The sequence below is a fragment of the Ursus americanus genome, chromosome 25 (genome assembly GCF_024610735.1).
Source record: "Ursus americanus isolate L20-20 chromosome 25, mUrsAme1.1.p, whole genome shotgun sequence".
Classification (NCBI taxonomy): Eukaryota; Metazoa; Chordata; class Mammalia; order Carnivora; family Ursidae; genus Ursus; species Ursus americanus.
The window spans coordinates 42,250,803-42,270,418 of NC_142151.1; the positions used below are offsets into that span (position 1 = coordinate 42,250,803).

At 41.3% G+C, this 19,616-nt stretch overlaps 2 protein-coding genes across 4 annotated transcripts in view; one reads left to right on the forward strand and one right to left on the reverse strand.

The window, feature by feature from the left end:
- Positions 1–1,912: 1,912 nt before the first annotated feature.
- SLC11A2 (solute carrier family 11 member 2) overlaps positions 1,913–19,616 on the reverse strand; it is a 53,060-nt gene continuing 35,356 nt past the window's right edge. Inside the window, exons 18-19 of one of the 3 annotated variants that reach the window (XR_006780231.2) lie at positions 19,254–19,361; positions 1,913–2,860 (exon numbers count right to left, since the gene is read on the reverse strand). The gene's annotated coding sequence lies outside the window, so the exon portion shown is untranslated. Of the gene's footprint in view, positions 19,362–19,616 lie in introns of all 3 variants that reach the window. The other 2 variants (XR_006780232.2, XR_015721689.1) reach the window with 2 other exon arrangements.
- HIGD1C (HIG1 hypoxia inducible domain family member 1C) lies at positions 2,033–17,097 on the forward strand. Its single transcript, XM_045801054.2, has 3 exons — positions 2,033–2,174; positions 6,660–6,794; positions 17,033–17,097. Exons 1-3 carry the CDS (start codon positions 2,033–2,035, stop codon positions 17,095–17,097), a joined length of 342 nt encoding a protein of 113 aa, XP_045657010.2.

Below are 19,616 nucleotides of genomic sequence, written 5' to 3' on the forward strand. Positions count from 1 at the left end.
GGCCTATGGCGATACGCGAGCTCATACATACATACGTGTGTGTATATATGTATCTCCTACCGGTTCTGTTTCTCTAGAGAATCTTGACTAATACAACCACTAAGGAAACGTTCCAAGTTAGAGGGAAATAAAGAGACGTGACAACCAAACTCAGTATGTATTCCCACTGAGTCTTACACTAGGAAAAAAAATGGTCATTAAGGTCTTCATTGGGACCTTAACTGGTCAAATAAGAATAACACCTTTCGATTATAGTATTATAGCAATACTACTATTCTGATTTTGACTACGGTACTATGGCTACAGAAAAGAATGCCCCAAAAGCCTACAAGAGTTTTTAGGGGTTAGGGCGCACCAGTATACAACTTGCTTTCAGATGGTTCTCAGGAAGAAAGGGAGAGATTTTTCTTGAGAAAAATGATAAAGCAAATGTGGTTAAATGTTAACAAGAGGGAATCTGGGTGTCGGACTTGCAATTCTGTGTAGTATTCTAGGAACTTCTCTGTAAATTTGAAATTATTTTAAAAAATTAAAGCTGTAAGGAAAAAAACCGTGAACGCTACCTGGTCGTCTGCGCCCGTCTTTGTGGCTGCAGTCAGGAAGAGGCCGTGAGCCAGGACTTCCCCAGGCCTCAAGCGCCGGGGGGCAAAAGCGGCGTCCACACCAACCTGCCCCAGGAGCCGTCCAAGACTCGTGCTCCCCGCACGGGCGCAGGGCAGCCGCTGACTCAGCACCTCCCGGCGCCCGCCCACCTGCCCGGCCCTCGGATTGGCCGCGGGTGCAGGGACTTCCCGCCCTTCCCAGCGGGGGGCTCGTGCAGCTCGAGGCTCTGCCGCGGTCACAGGTGTGAGGGCCTCGCCTCCAGGTGACCCCGGACAGGCCCGTGGCACCTCACCCCAGGTGTCCCTCTCGCAAGTGCATATTCTTTAAAGACAAAAATCTTGGCCTCAGATGGCTAATAATGTCCGCTGCCACCCACGCCCAGTGTTGTAACAGTGGGCCCACTTTCCTCTTAACTTGGGGTCCTGGAATCAGGTAGGGGGACTCACAGCCAGAGAGGGAAGTTGGGAGCTCCCTGTGAAGGCAGAGTAAAAGTAAAAGCATCTTCTTCAAAGCCTTAATATTTCTTCAATGTCTTTGACAACCTAGCGTTTGTGGTCCAGGTGCTGTTAATAGCGAGTTTCCAAGCTGGGGATGTGGAAACCTTGGCCAATACCAGCTGGCCACGCCCCCTGGGGTGGGGGAGGATTGGTCCTGGGCTTTCCCATTGTCAATTAGTAGGAAATTGCACATAAATGTGTCCTGGACTTAGAAAGCCTCTTCTGATCTACAGCGTCCTGCTGAAGGAACACCAGGAGACAGACAGAGGTGGTGGGCTACGCCAAAGGTACGCTCCTTCTGCCACTTGCCAGGTTACATTTTCTGATGAAAGCGGATTCATAGGACGAAACCACCGTATTTGAATTTTTAGGTGAAAATGGTGGGTTGCACGAATAATGGACTGAGGTGCTTGCTAAACCATGGTGAGTGTGATTATGGTTGCTCTTGCGAGTTTCCTCATTCCTGTGTAGACAAGGGAGATTATTTCCACTGTCTGGCATAGCACCTGGGTCGTGGTCGGTGCTTGGTAAATCTCTCAATGACTTCATAATGCCCTGCACATCCCTCTCCCATCACCTGTAAATTGGGAGGTAATTTTGCCTATGTTGGCACTGCCATCGTTCTTTCAAATGATATTTTGTAAAAGTACGCTCTTTCTGTTTGTGGAAGCAGTGCTGAGGTTCGCAATGATCTCAAATGCTGAGCAGTGAAAGGAGACGGAATAACCCAATTACGATCTGTCTTTACTCTGTATTCATGGAATCTGATTATCATTACCCCTTAACCCAAACACAATGAAAGGATTCCATAATGAAAAGGATGAAGGAAACATGACTGTTTATTTCCATTGAGCAGACAGGCAGATCAAGCAAATTGAAGACAGTCGAACACATGACCAACAACATAGTGGGAGAGGATAAACGGATTTTTAATGATTTGCAGCAACCACATTTATTCCCTCCTGTTACTAGAGAGAAATATGTCTTCAGATAACCAGTGGTCAGCAGATGAGGAAGAAGGCCAACTCTCCCGACTGCTCAGGAAATCTAGGGACTCCCCCTTTGTCCCCGTAGGTAAGTACAAGCCTTGACTGGACACCGGGGAACTCTTTGTAATAATGCTTTACCCAGTATCTTTGAGGAATGAGATGTTTTATATCATTGAATTTTTCATGTTAAGTGAAGCGAACCCCCTCTAAAGTGAGTTAAACTTTCAGAACAGTTTCTAGTATATGGCAAATCCCCAGTAAATGTTAGCTATTAATATTATGAAGCTTCAAATCTTGTTTATTTAAGTCCCCTTCATTCCAGGTCCATCTCAAATGACTGATTCCCAGCCACGCTAACTGGAATAGAGTGAATGAACTTTAACACTTTTGTGATGACTCAAGGTCATCAGCAGCATGGGCTCATTATACTGGAAGTCTGTTAGCGACGGAGATGCGTTATGTCTCTCTGTCCTCTCACTCCAACCCTTAAGTTCTCGTGTCTGGTATTTGCAGGTTTTTCTGTCGCTTCCATTACTGTTGAGTGCAATCAAAACCTGCCTCTAGCATTCGGTGGCACCAGAAGCTAGATACACAAGTTTCACGAACTGTGAGTCACTTCCGAGTCAAGCAGCTCTGAACGAAAGCCTAGGCCCCCTGCCTCCCTGCCTGTCTGTGCACTGGAGAGCACGGACTTCGTGATGCTCGTGTCCCGGGGCCCTTTTTGCAGGTTTCCCGATGTGTTCCAGATGTGGAGGCTGATGGTTAAGTAAACTGTAGATTAAAGAAGTGTGATTATAATTAGACCTGGAGTCTTAGCCTCTTTATCCTTTCCCAACACAGACTTAATATGTTTACATTTAGAACAAATACTCTGTATCTGGACTTTAAAAGACCCCACAAAATCTAAGCACATAAGCACAAAATATTATGTTTTAAAACTGAAGCTTTCTCTTTCTTCTTTTGGATGCGTAAGCTAATCTAAGCATTATTATATACTGCAGCCTTGACTCTTTCCTGGTGTTCATTTGGTCTGGAAACTATTAAAATAGCTTATTTAAATGAGACTTACATTATGTAAGTGTAATTTACGTAAGTGATTAATTCCTTAAGACCTTCCCAACAGGCATGTCGTTAGGTTTTCATTGTCACTGCCAATCTAGCAACTTCATAAATGTCATTATTTGCATATCAAAAAGAATCAAAATTTTACTTTATAGTAATATGCTGTTTAGAAGTCTAATTTAATTTGATTAAAACTTGATAATAGGGGCGCCTGGGTGGCGCAGTCGTTAAGCGTCTGCCTTCGGCTCAGGGCGTGATCCCAGAGTCCTGGGATCGAGCCCCACATCAGGCTCCTCCACTAGGAGCCTGCTTCTTCCTCTCCCGCTCCCCCTGTCTGTGTTCCCTCTCTCGCTGGCTGTCTCTCTCTGTCAAATAAATAAATAAAATCTTTAAAACAAAACAAAACAACAACTTGATAATAACACCCATAAAAAATGGGAGCAAATAATGTTATAGTGATTAATTCAATTCATCTTCCTTAGCATTTTTAACTAGAAAAAAACTCAAGAACTTGACGCCACTTGTACAGACCACTGTCATGAACAGAGATTAATCACTGTGGCTATCATAAATCAAATTATTTTTCCAGAGACATTTAAGGTGATTAAAGTAGAAAGATAAAAGCGTTTCTAGCTAAATTCAATTATATACAAACTACAGTGACACTATATGGAAAACAGTAAATGTTCTGACTTTAATCTCCAAAGGAAACAAAACAATTTAACTAAGAACAGAGCCTTGATTTGATAAGGGAAGAGAATCAAGTTTTTGCTAGAAAATAAATGATAAAATTTGAATATTGTTGAATAGTTTAGCTATTGTTATTTTAATAATATCTACGATGTATTTCCTGCTGCAGGAAATTTATAAAACATTTTTATTTATTAAACAACTTCCATCATTATAATCTATTTATATTGTTTAATATTGTCTTATGATCACTGTTAAGGTCTGTGCATACATTACATATATACTGAAACTCTGTTGATAATTTGTTTTTGCTCCTTTCACTTAACATTTTCATATGTATATTTCTGTGTTTTAGAACTTCCTATACTTCACAACTTTTTTCATAGCTCTGGCAGTGTTTCCTCTCTTTGGGCCATTTCAGTTTGTTGTTCAGTTTTTGTTGCTGTTTTTCAGTTTTTCCTCATACGTAGTGTAGCCATAAATATCTCTGTCAACTTCTTGATGTTTCTTTTGCTTAATTCCTTGGAATATGAATTTCCAGGGCAGGAAGGATGTTCAGTTTAATACCACTTACTATATATTTCCAGAGTTCGTGAGATTTGGCTAAATTTACAGAGCTTTCAGCATTGCACCTGCTTGTCAATGTGCCTACCACTGTTTTATTACTATTTGTTTTTTGCTGTTTTTGTCATTTTAATTTTTATTTCACTTGCTAATCAGCCTATAAAATATACGTGTAAATGCAATTACTCTCTTACTTCCATCTATTAAATGGATTCTGGGGGCGCCTGGGTGGCGCAGTCGTTGAGCGTCTGCCTTCGGCTCAGGGCGTGATCCCCGCGTTCTGGGACCGAGCCCCACATCAGGCTCCTCCGCTGGGAGCCTGCTTCTTCCTCTCCCACTCCCCCTGCTTGTGTTCCCTCTCTCGCTGGTTGCCTCTCACTCTGTCAAATAAATAAAATCTTTAAAAAAAATTTAAAAAAAAATAAATGGATTCTGAAAGAATATATCCTCACCCACCCAGAGACACACATGTGCCAACATAAATAATCCAAACTTGCTATCCTACATAAATATCAATTGCATGTCTATATATTAGCAACAAACATATGGAAACTGAAATTAAAAACATAACACTATTCACAATCACTCCAAAGAAAATGAAGTGCTTAGATATATGCGTAACAAAACATGTATACAATCTGTATGCTGAAAATTACAAAATGTTAATGAAAGAAATCAGAAAGGACCCAAATAAATGTAAAGACTACATGTGGTATTGTGTCCACGGATTGCAAGACCAAATATATAGTAAAGAAGAATATAAATACAAAGAATATATGTCAGTTCTCCCCAAACTGACCTACAGGTTTCATGTAATTCCTATCTAAATCCCAGCAAGGTTTTGTAGATAAGACATGCTTATTCTAAAATTTACATGTGAAGGCAGAAGTCCTAAAATAATCTTAAAGGAAAAAAAAAAGGATAAATTGGGAGAAATCACTGTATCTGATATTGAGGCCTACTATATGGCTATGGTAATCAAGACAGTGTAGTGTTGCTGGAGGGATAAATACATAATCAACAAGATAGAAGAGAGAACCCCAAAAATAGACCCATGCTTTTATTATGCAAGGATTTCTCTATTCTTATGTCAAAATATGGCATTTTGTCCTCATCATTTTCTCTAAAGTCTACTTTACCTTCTTTTAGATGTTATAAATATGCTATTCTGTTTTCTTCTAGTTTTTACTGATATTTTTGTGTTTGCATTTAAATCTAACCCATGCAGATTTTTTTGTACGGTTTGCTGTGAGATACAAATCCAAATTAGTTCACCATACCAAAAAATTGTACTGATGGTATTTATTAAGTAACTATTCCTTTATGTTATTTGGTTATTTTGATTTGTCATGAATTTGTTCTCACAGTGTTTTAAATCTCTTTCTAGAATCTTTCCTATTCAGTTGGTCAGTTTTCTGTCTTAGAGCCAATTACAGGATCTTGGTTGTCACAGCAGTATATTCACCCCTTGACATTTGTGGGGAATATAGAAATATTCGTGTGTGCTTCTGGAGTTTTCTAGAGTCACAGATCTTTCTGGAGTCACATATTTCTTGTGAAAATATTCATACCTTTTCATCTCATTAAAACTTAAATATCTCATTTTTTAGAAGATCAAAATTTTTATCACCTTACTAGGTTAACTCCTTATTTGATAATAAGTAGAGAGGAGGAAAGCCAAACATTTGAAGCTATGGATGCTGGGATGTTTGGTTGGTTTGCTCACTGGCTTAGTGACTTGCCTCAAATAAAAGCCTTTCACCATGCACAATAGAAGATTTTGCCTCAGGAACATTAGAAATTACTATACTACATGACTCAGGTTTTTCTGGGAAGAGTCAAAACCGTGTATATTGAATCCACATTTGTTAAGGGTCTATTTTAAAATCTGGCGGATCAGGGGCACTTGGGTGGCTCAGTTGGTTGGGTGTCTGCCTTTGGCTCAGGTCATGGTCCCAGGGTCCTGGGTTTGAGCCAGCCCTGCATTGGGCTCCCTGCTCAGTGGGGAGCCTGCTTCTCCCTCTGCTGCTCCCCCTGCTTGTGCTCTCTCGCTCTCTCTGTCAAATAAATAAAATCTTAAAAAAATCAAATCAAATCAAATCAAATCCAGCAGGGTTCTTCTTAAAGTATTCTTGGGTGTCTGGCCTGCTTATCTTCCAAGTACTGATCCTTTGGACAGTCTTCTGTAAAGCTCTCTAAATCTTGGGGATTCTAGCCTACTATTTACATAACCTCTGTTTTTTTTAATTCACAGGAATAGCAGGTTTTATGACTGTGGTGTCCTATGGTCTTTACAAGTTAAAGTACAGAAAAGATCAGAAAATGTCCATCCATCTTATTCACATGAGAGTTGCTGCCCAAGGATTTGTTGTAGGAGCTGTGACTCTAGGTAACCTGCTTAATTCCTATCTTGTGTTCAGCTGTCTTTAAGAATATTTTAATTTATTTTAGAAAATGAATACTGGGTCAAGGTGATATAATGGAGGAGGAATGGTAAGAAAGACAGAGAACTTCACTTGGTTGAAGTTACTTCCCCATAAGAGGCTTTAATTTCTTGGTATTTTAAGCACTGAAAGAAAAAAACCGCAGACGAAAGGTACAAACTTCCAGTGATAAAATAAGTAAGTCCTGGGGAACCTGGGTAGCTCAATCCATTGAGCGTCCAACTCTTGATTTTGGCTCAGGTCATGATCTCAGGGTCATGGGATCGAGCCCCGCATTGGGCTCCACACTCAGTGGGGAGTCTGCTTGTCCCTCACCCTTCTCCCACCCCGGCTCTTGCATGCACTCTCTCTTTCTCTCTCTCAAACAGATAAATTGAATCTTTAAAAAAAATAAATAATGAAAAATAAAATAAGTCCTGGGGATATAATGTACAGCATGGTGACTATAATTAATAATACTGTTTGGTATATCTGAAAGTTGCTAAGAGAGTAGATCTTCAAAGTTCTCATCACAAGAAAAAAACTTCTGTAACTATGCATGGTTACAGACGTTAACTGACTTACTGTGGTGATCACTACGGTATATGCAAATAATGAATCACTTTTGTACATCTGAAACAAATATAATGTTGTAGGTCAATTATACCTAAAAAATTTTAAAAAGGTAGAGAACTAGGTTATGGGTTCTGTTATCTTGCATAGTGAAAGGAGCAGTGAACGGTTTGTACCCTATGGAGCCCAACTAAAGCAGTGGTTCTAGATTCCAGCCTTTATCGCTCACCTAAGTCATAGCTCCCAGCCTACGTGAACAGCAGATATAATTATTAATGTAGTTTTAACTGGGAAGAATATATTTTTAGAGCCCACAAGTCTCAACATCTGTTCTCCTTTTATTCCCAGTCTGAGCAATAGGCAAACCTTTTTTAATTAGTCCATAAATTAAGCAATATTTAACACAGTCGAATCCAAAGAACAGGTGTCAAATTATCTGGTTAATTTCAGTTATATCAATAGCTAAACCAGATAGTTCTAACAAGAAGTCCACTTCGGGACCTTAGTTATCTAAAACTTTCTTTTTGTGCACATTAGTGAGAACAAGTCACAATGCTCTTAGTTCTCCTTCATGCTGTGCAGAGTTGAGTCAGCCTAAGAGGAGGTCTAGGATTACGGAATGATGGGTGTGGGGCTTGCGTATAGGGAGTTATATGGTAATTACCTTATTACCATGAGCTGTGAAATGCAGGTGTTGAACAAAATACAAGAAACTTCACTACAGAATCACAATGCTCATTTTCATCATTTAGCGATCATCTCCTGAGCACTTGCCATGTGCAAGGCCTGTGCCAGTCTAGAGATACAAAGATAAGACTCAGTCCCTACCCTCAAAGAGGCTAGTCTCCTTAGGGAGAACGACCAAGAACAGAAGGAGACAGTATAAAATCGCAGATATCATGCCAGAGATAGCACAGTTGCTCTGGGAGCACAAGCACAAAGGAGGGGCCTCTAACTAGCGCCCAGAGTCCAGGGGAGGCTTCTCTAAGGATGGAAACTATGTGAGCCAAGCGTGTGGAGGAATTAGCTAGGCAGAGAAGGAGATCGCGATTCGAGACAGAGGAAAAAACAAAGACACAGAAGCATGGCACATTGTGGAACTCGACGTAGCTTGGTGTGGTGAGTGAAGTAGTCAGTGTTCGATGAGAGAAGCAGAGCTACCAGCAGTAATATATAAGAGACTTACTATAGGCATTTGGAATTACGTAACTGTGAGGCTCTCGCCTACGTATCAGCAGTTGGGGCCTGCAGTGGGCCGGGCAAGCATTTAGAATGAAAAAGTAGATGTAAAGTGAGAGAAGCAAGAAAAATCTGGAACCTGCAAGGATGAGCTGGGAACACACAGGATGGACCGTTTGGAACCCTTGTGGATTTCTCACCATCTCTATGCCTCTAAATTCGATGATGGGAGTGACAGAGGGAAAAAACGATGCCCTTCATTGGAGCTAAACATGGACCTGGCCAAGGAGTCAGAAAAGGTGAAGGAGGAAATGTGACAGAAGCCACAGCAGTTGTACTCCTAGTTGTTGCCCTGTGCCAACAAAGGGGACCAGCAGATAAGCAAAAATATGTTTCAGCAGTGCCTTCCAAGCATAAAATGAATTTGGCTGCTGCTTTACTTCTGCCTTCTAAATCTTATGCAAAATGTCCCTTTTGACGGCACTGGAGGAGATAATGCTAACTGAAATAAGCAGAGAAAGACAATTATCATACGATTTCTCTCATCTATGGAACATAAGAACTGGGAAGATTGGTAGAAGAAAGGGATAAAGAAAGGGGGGTAATCAGAAGGGGGAATGAAGCATGAGAGACTATGGACTCTGAGAAACAAACTGGGGGCCTCGGGGGGGGGTGGGGGAATGGGACAGACTAGCGATGGGTAGTAAGGAGAGCACGTATTGCATGGTGCACTGGGTGTTATACGCAACTAATGAATCATCGAACTTTACATCGGAAGTTAGTATGGTGACTAACATAATATAATAAAAAAAATTTTTAAATGTCCCTTTTGCAATAACTCAGGGAATAAAAGGAAAGGAATTCTGGAAAATGTAGTTATAATTTAGCTAAGCTGACACAATACAAATTCACCATTGTCTACCCCTTGTCAACCTGGCATCCATCTACACCTCTTTCAATACACTTAATTTTGAAATAAAGACAATGGCAAGGTCAACCATCCAATGTATAACCAAAAACATGTTAATTCTCTCCCAAAAGAGAATACAAAATCCGTTTATCCTTCTTTGAGTGGCGTTGATTTGTCTTTGAGCAGAGTCACATTTCCCTTTGATATCCTGTAAGCTAAATCCTGAAATATAAGGATAATTAATACTTCTTACATTAGACAGTAGATAAACGGAAGTGGCAAATAGGAAAAAAAAAATGGTTAATGTATACACAAATGTATTCAAATCAAAATAAGGAAGAAATAGTCCTAGCTATCAGACTCTGTTTCTACAACTGGTCAGATGGTCATGGTTGGTGTTATCACCATGTTCTAGCCATTTCATACTCCCTTTGCCTTCAGTAAGCACCTTGGCTATTAAAGGTTATTTGATTGGCATGGTGACCCATACCTTCATTCCTAAATGGTCTGGGTCATTAGCCATCCTGCTTGTATTGGGTATAGTTTTCCATTGTCTTTAATCACAGGATATGGGAGTACTAAAAAATACCCCAGAAGATACACATTCCAGACACACAGCTTTGTATAGTAGTGACCTAATTTCCCCTTGATAGATCAGATCTATATAATGGACTAACGTGATGTCCTGTGGAATGGAGAGATGATGACGGTCCCTGCAGACTAGATTACAGTGTAGGCTGGAGACTTCAGGTAGTCCTGAGACTGAATAGTGAAAGTATACTTTTGACCCTACCAGGTGAAAACACACTGCTTCTGAGAGTCTTTATTAAAAGGTATACAGGAACAAACAAACAAATCAACCAGATTAATAGCTGCAAACCAAATAGCAAATATGTTTGTACCAACATGCTCTAGCCATGGAACCACAGCTGAATGGCAGCTGCAGTCAGAGTGATCACCTGATTCAGTTTATAGAAATCCACTATCATTCTCCAAAATCCATGTCTTCCCGACAAAGAGGCAAACTGAATGCGTATGTGGTGGGAATCACCACCCTAGCATCTTGAAAGTCCTTGATGATGGCACTAATCTCCTCAATCCATCTGGGAAGGTAGTATTGCTTTGGTTTACTCTATTGGTAGATAGAAGCAAGTAGAATGGCTTACAGTTGGCTTTCCCGACCATAACAGCCCTTACACCACAGGTCAGGGAAGTGATGTGAGGATTCTGACAGTTGCTGGGTTTGTCCATTCCAATTACACATTCCAGAACTGGGGAAATAATTCAGGGACCCACCAGGCCAACTGACTACCTGACCTCCATAAACTCCTAGCTTGACTGGTAGACCACCCTAATTTTCAAGGCATCGGTATCAATTCAGAACCAATATTTAATAATCTCCCACAAATGTGATTATTTGCCCTTCCTCGTGCCCAGGCACCTTGGTGAACGGTCGGTCACAGATCCCTTTAGGAAAGGCTAGATGGAGTATTTACAGTATTTATATTTTTGGCTGTGTAACAGGGTCTTTTCTTAAGGAGATCTGACCTCTCCTTTATTCAAGGGACTCGGGTCTGTGAAGTGACTCAAATCTGGGACTTGGTTAGGACATGGCTGTCTACTGTGATGATTCAGCTGAGACTTCTACTCACCAAACGTAGAGCTTTTCTGCTTGTATGCTGCCCATCTCTTTTATCTCCAGGGACACCATAATCGATTAGCCAATGCCAAAGATCTTTGTGGCTTAGACTATCCTGATTACTGTTTAGTCTTTGCTGCCCATTACAGTAATCATGCTTTCCTCATGTTTGTCAATTAAGTGATGCCACTTGACCCCTGCCACTCAGGATCCCACCATCTCTACTGAATTCAGGGAGCCTAGCAATTCCCACTGTCATTTCTGGCTTACAGAAGACAGTCACCACGGAACTCTCTTCGAGGATGCCAGGGACTCCCTTCACAAATGTATTTCTCACAGCCCTGGTGAAGGAAATAGATATATTTAGGGGGTGAGTGAGCAGCATAAATCACTTGAACATTCCAATCTCCCTAAGCCTTTGGATGCCTTCCGTAACGGCAGGGTCTCTCCACCTCCGCGCTGCTGACTTCTGGACGGGATGTTCCCTGTTGTGGAGGGCTGTCCTGTGCTTTACCAGACGTTCAGTAGCATCCCCAGCAGCTACGCAGCAGACGCAGATAGCACCCACCCACCTCCAATGTGACAACCAAAAATGCCTCCAGACATTGCCAGATTTCCCTGGGGAACAAAATTGCCCCCGTAAAGAATGACTGCCAGTACAGAATCCCTGCTGTACCCTGGACGTACACCAAGAAAGCTCTGGCATTTCAACTTCATTTAGTGGAGATTTCCTTTTGGTCCAAGTTTTAGTCATTCGCAGGAAGGAGTGGAAAGGAGTCTCAGTCAGATATAGGGGTTCAAGGACCTTGTTTCACAGAAACCTGCCCATAGGTCCCCCATCCCAATTTTCAGGATCCCACTCTTTCCAAAGCAATGCCCTAACTTGGACATAAGAGACTTTGTGAGGTCGGGGATTTTATTATTGTTGTGAGTAGCCACTAACAGGATTAGTTCCTGTGTATGTTTTTCAAAAATATCAGCCTCATAGCTACGGGAGCTGAGTTTCTTTCTGGAAAGTCATAAGGCTTTCAGGTCCCTCACAGGACCTGGATTAAGGAATTGAAAGCCCTGAGCCCATCATTTTGTTTTCCCAAGTTCTCCAGCACACTTGGAAGGAACCAACCTAATTATACTCCTTATTTCCACTAAATGTTCTATGACAGTAAATACCTGATCACCCAAAGCCTGTTTTCTGTAGGCATCTAATTAAGGTTACCTATAGGTGACAATCTAAAGAAATGTTTTACTACTGCATGCCATGGACTGCTAGCATCCTCTTTACTACTGAAAAAAAAATAGCCATTAATATCTTTAAATCTAATCAGATCAGAGAACCAATTCCAGATGACCCAGAACCAATTCAGAGAACCTACCTTCATGGTTATGTTCCTCTAGAAGCTTCGGATACCAAACTTTGTATCTTTGTTTCTCACAAAGAGTGAGAAACTCGAGTCAGTCTCTTACTGACTCCAACTTTGATCATGGCGTGACCTGTAGGAGAAGCTGGACCCTCTATCATGAAGCTCATCCCCTGGCCTAGGAGCTGAAGAAGCTCAAGGGGGAGATCCAGAAGGAGCTGAGGGATATGTGGCTCTGACTGCTGCCCAGCAATGGCGAGGTGAGCCAGCAGGTAAACAACATGCCCAAGTGCAACAGCGCCTGGCACCTTGCACCAAGCCTTCCAAGTGTAAAAAGACCATAGCAGCTGCTGCTTCAACTTCCACCTTCAAATCTCAAGCAAAATGTCTCTTATGAGCCAAGCTAACCCAGAAATACGCAGGGACAGGAATTCTGCAAAAAAACAGTGACAGCATAGCTACACTGATAGAAAACAATCCCCGGGGGGCGCCTGGGTGGCACAGCGGTTAAAGCGTCTGCCTTCGGCTCAGGGCATGATCCCGGCGTTACGGGATCGAGCCCCACATCAGGCTCCTCCGCTATGAGCCTGTTTCTTCCTCTCCCACTCCCCCTGCTTGTGTTCCCTCTCTCGCTGGCTGTCTCTATCTCTGTCAAATAAATAAATAAAATCTTTAAAAAAAAAAAAAGAAAGAAAACAATCCCCGGTAGATGTATACAGCTGCAAGCTGAGGTGTCAACAAGATGACACGAGTCAGCGGAAGACTTCAACAGGGGACTAACGTAGTCAGGATGGCAGCTGAGAAAGATGCCTCTTCACACAGGCGATATGAAACTGTTTCAACAGAGGGTCACAACCGGAAAAGTCAGAACAGTGGTTATCTATGGAGAGGAGTGGGAGATATGGTCAGAGAGGGAAACCTAGGGGCTTCCAGGATGCTTGCCCCATCCTATTTCTTGACTTGCAATTCCAGGCAATTCACTCTACACCTGTCTGTTAATCTGGTCGTTTAGGTTGTGTCTACCATTTCCCATGCATATTATATTTCACTATGAGGAAAAAGAAAATGGTTAGTGGGGGTTTATAGAGCAGGGGTGAGAACAAAGGCAGAGAAGTCAATTAGATGATGAACTAGGTCTGAATTAAAGCAGTAATAATGAAAATGGAGAGGACGTGGATTCTAGAAATGTTCAGGACTCAGCAACTAAGTGATTAGGAGAAGGAAGGAAGGAGGAATCAAGGATGATTCCTAGGTTTCTGGTTTGGGCAACCAGATAAAAGGTGTGCCTTCACTAATATAAAGAATGAAGAAGAACAGGGTTGGTGCGAGGATAAGTGCATATTGGACAAAACAGTAACAGCTAATAGTTAATGTGTTTATGATGTGCAAGCCATTCTGCTTTATATATCACACTATCTCATTTAATCTTTTTTGGTAGGTAAACTTTATTATTAAGTTTTTATTTTCATTCCAGTATAGTTAACATATAGTGTGATGTTAGTTTCAGGTATACACTACAGTGATTTAATCTTAATAAATACCACCTTCACACCACCTGGTGTGCACTTCAGTACCGATGCCAACCGTCTGCAGCTCACCTTAGATGCCACAGGTTTACGCACATGGTTCCCAGAGACTGCGGTTACTGCACACACCAGCCACGAGGGGGCGCCCAGGCCACCTGCACTTCTGACCAACTGGCTACAAATTCAGGGGTTCCCAAGACTCCCTCAGGTTTGATATTTCACTAGAACTTATGAACTTAGGAAAGATCTATACGTATGACTACAGTTTTATTATAAAGTATATAAGTCAAGACCGGGCAATTTGAGACATATAGGGTAAGGTCTGGGAGGGTCCCAAACTCTAAAGCTCTATACCCTTTCCCTACGGAATCAGGGCATGCCACCCCTCCAGCACATCAGTGTGTCTACCAACCAAGCAACTCAACTGAGCTTCAGCCTCCAGAGGTTTTACTGTGGCTTCATTATGTAGGCATGATTGAATCACTGGCCCCACGACAGAGCTCAATCTCCAGTCCTACTCCCCTCCCTGGAGGTCTAAAGAGCCTGGAGGTCTAAGAACCCTCTGATCATACGGTTGGTCTTTCTGGCATGACTAGCCACATCCTGAAGTTATCTAGGAGCCTAGCATGGGTAACCCCATTAACAGAAATTCGGTATAATCCAAGGGGGATACTCCTCTATCTGGGAAAATTTTAAGATTTTATTTATTTGACAGAGAGAAAGAAAGAACACACACACAAGCAGGGGGAGTGGCAGACAGAGTAAGAGAGGGAAGCAGGCTCCCCACTGAGCAAGGAGCCTGAGGCAGGGCTCCATCCCAGGACCCTGGACTCATGACCTGAGCCAGAGGCAGACGCTCAGCCAACTGAGCCACCCAGGCGCCCCTCTCTAGCTGGGAAATTCCAAGCATTTTAGAAGCTGTATGCCAGGAACTCCGGACAAAGACCAAAGTCTCTCTCAACAATACCGTAAGAGGTAAGTGCTGTTATAATCCCATTTCCAGATAAGGAAACCGAGGCTTAAAGAGGAAAAAAACTTCTCGCTCACAATGGCATGGGCTATCTACTCCAGAGCCGGAACTCTTAATTTTATATTATACTGACTGAGGTGCCTATGGCAGATGTCTCCAAATCAGAGTACTCATACCCTAGGAGATGTATACGGAGATCCATGGGTATGCAGGAAGAAACTATTTTTATCTTTTTTTTTTTTTTGGTGGGCAGCAATGCGAAGTTTATTGAGCGATAGTAAAGTTTATTGAGTGAGAGTACAAAAGCTTCTGAAGAGGGGGCAGACCCAAGAGGGCTACCCGAAAAAAAATTTTTTTTAAGATTTTTATTTATTTATTCATTCGACAGAGATAGAGATAGCCAGCGAGAGAGGGAACACAAGCAGGGGGAGTGGGAGAGGAAGAAGCAAGCTCATAGCAGAAGAGCCTGATGTGGGGCTCGATCCCATAACGCTAGGATCATGCCCTGAGCCGAAGGCAGACGCTTAACCACTGTGCCACCCAGGCGCCCCCGAAAATATTTTTATCTTGAAAACAGAAAAGCTTTCCTCATAGGTAGACCAGCCATAGTACATTTCTATTGTTTATAAATAAATGAACACTTTGAGGGGCATGTTCAACTTATTTATTTATGCACAATTTAAGTGTCTGGCCGCCACCTATCTATGTATGTGGAAATTTCACATATGGTATAACTAATATATGGGTCTCACATTCAGAAGAGAGATCTTACTTGCTTACCAGTGAAGCAAGAGGTGTGAATGAGGTGAGAAAAGAGTTGAGATCAGAACTCCAGGGAACACCAACATTTAAGAGGTAGGCAAGAGGTAAGAATTATCTTTGTCTAGTAAGCACAGGGAAATGAGTTCTGCAATTCTCTCTGCATCTGAGAATGTTTCTATAGATACCACAGGGCATCAAGTACACATGTTTTTGCCTTGGGTTTTATACATCGGTGAGTTATACTACTATTGCGTTAGAAAACTGCAGACAGCTGCCTCACCTGGCGGCAGTGTGCAGACGAGAATAACAACTTTACCCACCCTTTACTCTCTGCGCACTCTTTGAAGATACTAACAAGCAGCGTCAGAAAAAAAAAAAAGCAGAAGGAAAGGAAGTAAAGGATTTAGTTTAGACAATAGACTAGATAGCTGGTGTCTGGATAACTGATATGGTGGGGGTGGGGGGGAGGTGAGCGGACTCTATTAACTCGCTCTGTGAACACATGCTGACATTCCTACACGTCAGTGAAAACAACTCTAGCCCTCAGGCTCTTTCCCTTGACTACTTACCCTTTCTGCACAGCCCTAGGACTTCACCCTTACGGAAGACCTGCATCAATCTCTCTGCCTAGCTCACAGCTAATTCAACCACTAGGCTGTAAACCTCTAGAAGCAAGGATTCGATCCCTTCACCTGTTTCCCTCGAGACACTGAACACAAGTAGGCACTGCAGACAGGTGTGCTAGGTTGAGATGTTTATTATTTCTATCTTATTATCTAGCCGAATCTCCCCACTCTCCCTCTCCATCAATATGTTAACATTCAAATTCTAGGGCGGCATAGTAACAGTATAAATTTGGATTTAGGTTTATATTGCTCTTAAAGGGCTCTAACGTTTTTAGGTTTGTTTGTCTGCAGCCACTTACATGATCCAAGCCAAAAGTTAATAAGATGGAAGGCATTTGTTTTTAAATTGAGGGATAGGGGCGCCTGGGTGGCACAGCGGTTAAGCGTCTGCCTTCGGCTCAGGGCGTGATCCAGGCGTTCTGGGATCGAGCCCCACATCAGGCTCTTCCGCTATGAGCCTGCTTCTTCCTCTCCCACTCCCCCTGCTTGTGTTCCCTCTCTCGCTGGCTGTCTCTATCTCTGTCGAATAAATAAATTTTAAAAAATCTTTAAAAAATAAAATAAAATAAATTGAGGGATAGTTTTGGAAGAACACAAATGTAAGAAATTCAGTGCTTGTTTTCCACAAATACCATATTGATATATGTCTTTTTGTTTCTAGGTGTTCTTTATTCTATGTATAAGGATTACGTCAGACCTCGATTCTTCAGTGGGTCCAAAAAATGAAGCTACGTATAAGACAAGAAGGCTTCTGAACACTATTTATTATGAAGAATAAATTTTCAATATGTAGCAAATTATACTGCAGAAGAATGAGACAGGATTCTCATAGCCTTGTATAGTAAGTCTCAATTGTTTACAAAGTTAATTTCCAAATCAACAATCACAGTCAACTTAAAAATATCCTTGTTGTCTTTCAGAACCTAGGACATGATTTTCTGACTTTCAGAATTTTCATTTTCTTGTTAGTGGCAAAAAATAATCTATATTATGCCAAACCAATCTGAAAATTAGAAATTATATAGTGGCTACAGAAAAGTTATCTATATCCATACTAAATGTGATACTCGAGTCATCACTTAATTCTCTCCATACAGGACAAGGTAATTAGAGCTTTTATAAATTCCTTTAGAGAATGGGAAACAATTATAAGAGGAGAATGGTCATGCTGTTATTTAAATTTGGTTTACCGCTGTGCACCTTACTCTAATCTAAAAACTTGACTATTTTGCCACAAACATAAATGTTTAACAGTCAACTATATCTGTGTACTCATTTCTATACGTCTTGAAATTATTTCTAGGAAAACAAAGGTAAATTGCTAAAAAAAAAAAAAAAAAAAAAATCCCTTTCCCCCAGATGGCAATTGTGGGTATGAAAGGAATTAGTCTCATGCTATTGCCAATCTAGTAATGACACTAGTAATGACACTAGAAAACACAGAAACCAAAGCAGACATTAAATGTTAACTGTGCCTGTGACCTCAGACTCCTCTATAACTGCCCTAAGCTTCTAAAAAATTAACTAGACTTGGTTGAAGTCCTAACTGTTGTGACTCAGATTTACTCCCCTTAGACTCCAAGCCTGGGAAAAAAACAAATGAAAAAACATTCACTGAAATAAAATCAAGCATGTACTATAAAATGACCTGTGGTGGTGATTTCCTTTTCCTTGATGTCTCCTTTAGCAGAGGGTTAATTTGACAGAAGGTGAAGTCTAGTATTTGGAAGAGGAAAAGATGTAAGAATATCTGAAAATCTGTCTGCATTCCCGATATTAACCCACTGTTCTGTGTATTATATATACTTTTCTCCATTGGCACAGGTAATAATTTTTAAAATTGTCATATACCTATCACGAGGCTCTTCTAGGGCCAACAACAAGTATACAGATTTTGGTCAACACTGTCCTCTTCAGAAAATAGGCAAGGAAAGAATCCAACTACTTTATTCCACTAAATAGTCCAGCAGCTGGACCTACTATGTTCCATGGAGGTCAGGGAAATTGAGAACAGCTGGCATAGAAATGTCATCCTTCAAGTTGATTACATAATGAAAAGATATTTCTAATCAGGCTACTGGGAAGATTCTACTCTCTAAGTATACACTCTGCATTAAAAATAGACTTAAGGGGGCGCCTGGGTGGCTCAGTCAGTTAAGCGTCTGTCTTAGGCTCAGGTCATGATCCCAGGGTCCTGGGATGGAGCACTGAGTTAGGTTCCCTGCTCTTGGGGAGTTTGCTTCTCTCTCTCCCACTCCCCCTGCTTGTGCTCGCTCTCTCGCTCTCTGTCAAATAAATAAATAAAATCTAAAAAAAAAAAAAAGGAAAAGAAAAGAAATCCAGATTTGTAAATCATAAATTAGAGAATAAGTGTTCTTAACTTAGAAAAGAAGTGTACCCAAGACTCACTCTTTAGAAATCACTCTTCTCTATTGGTTTTAGCATGACTCAGGTTATCAAATTGTTTGATTACAGGAGTTATATGACCTGAGGGTATACTTATAAACTTTTGTGAACTGTAATCTCTTCCTAGTAACATATAGCTAAAGGAGAGAGATAAGTGACAGAATCCCCCAAGTACTTAGTGTCTGTTTAACCAAGCACCTCATCTTTTTAGGAGTGGCAAAACAGGATTTTTTAACTTTTTTTTTTCTTTCTCCTAACACTCTCTAGTAATAAAACTGAGAAATTTAATTGCCCAGGAAGGAAGGAAAATCCAAATTGGTACATCTAGCATTGTTCTCTGTGTATAAAGAGTCTAAAATACTGACACTCATTTTAAAAATCTCTTTTTCAAGTGAAAACTGTTCATTGATGCTAACTCAGTTTCATTTTTAAGATCGGAAGGATGCTAATGTTCGTTGTAAGGATGCTACACTTACCAGAAGTTTCGAGGGCCCCTGACGTAGAAATGAGAGAATTTTAAAGTATCTTCTTAGAAAACTCGCCGCTTAGAGGGCCAAGTCTTTATAAATGAAGATGAGCACTGTCTGGGTTTAACAAAAGAAAAGTCTTACTGAAAATCACTAAATTTTAAAATAAGACAGATCAGATATTTACCTTTTAAGCTGAAAGAGGAAAATGATTCTCAAAGTCATACAAAAGCCGCAGTGTTTGCAAACGCAATGCCTCTGTGGCTGGAAGGAAATGAAGGAGTTGTGCCGCCCCGCGGAAGCGTCCACGAAGATGGACAGCGGCCATTCATCCCAGCCAACTGTGATTCCATGCAGGAACGTGAGCCGTGC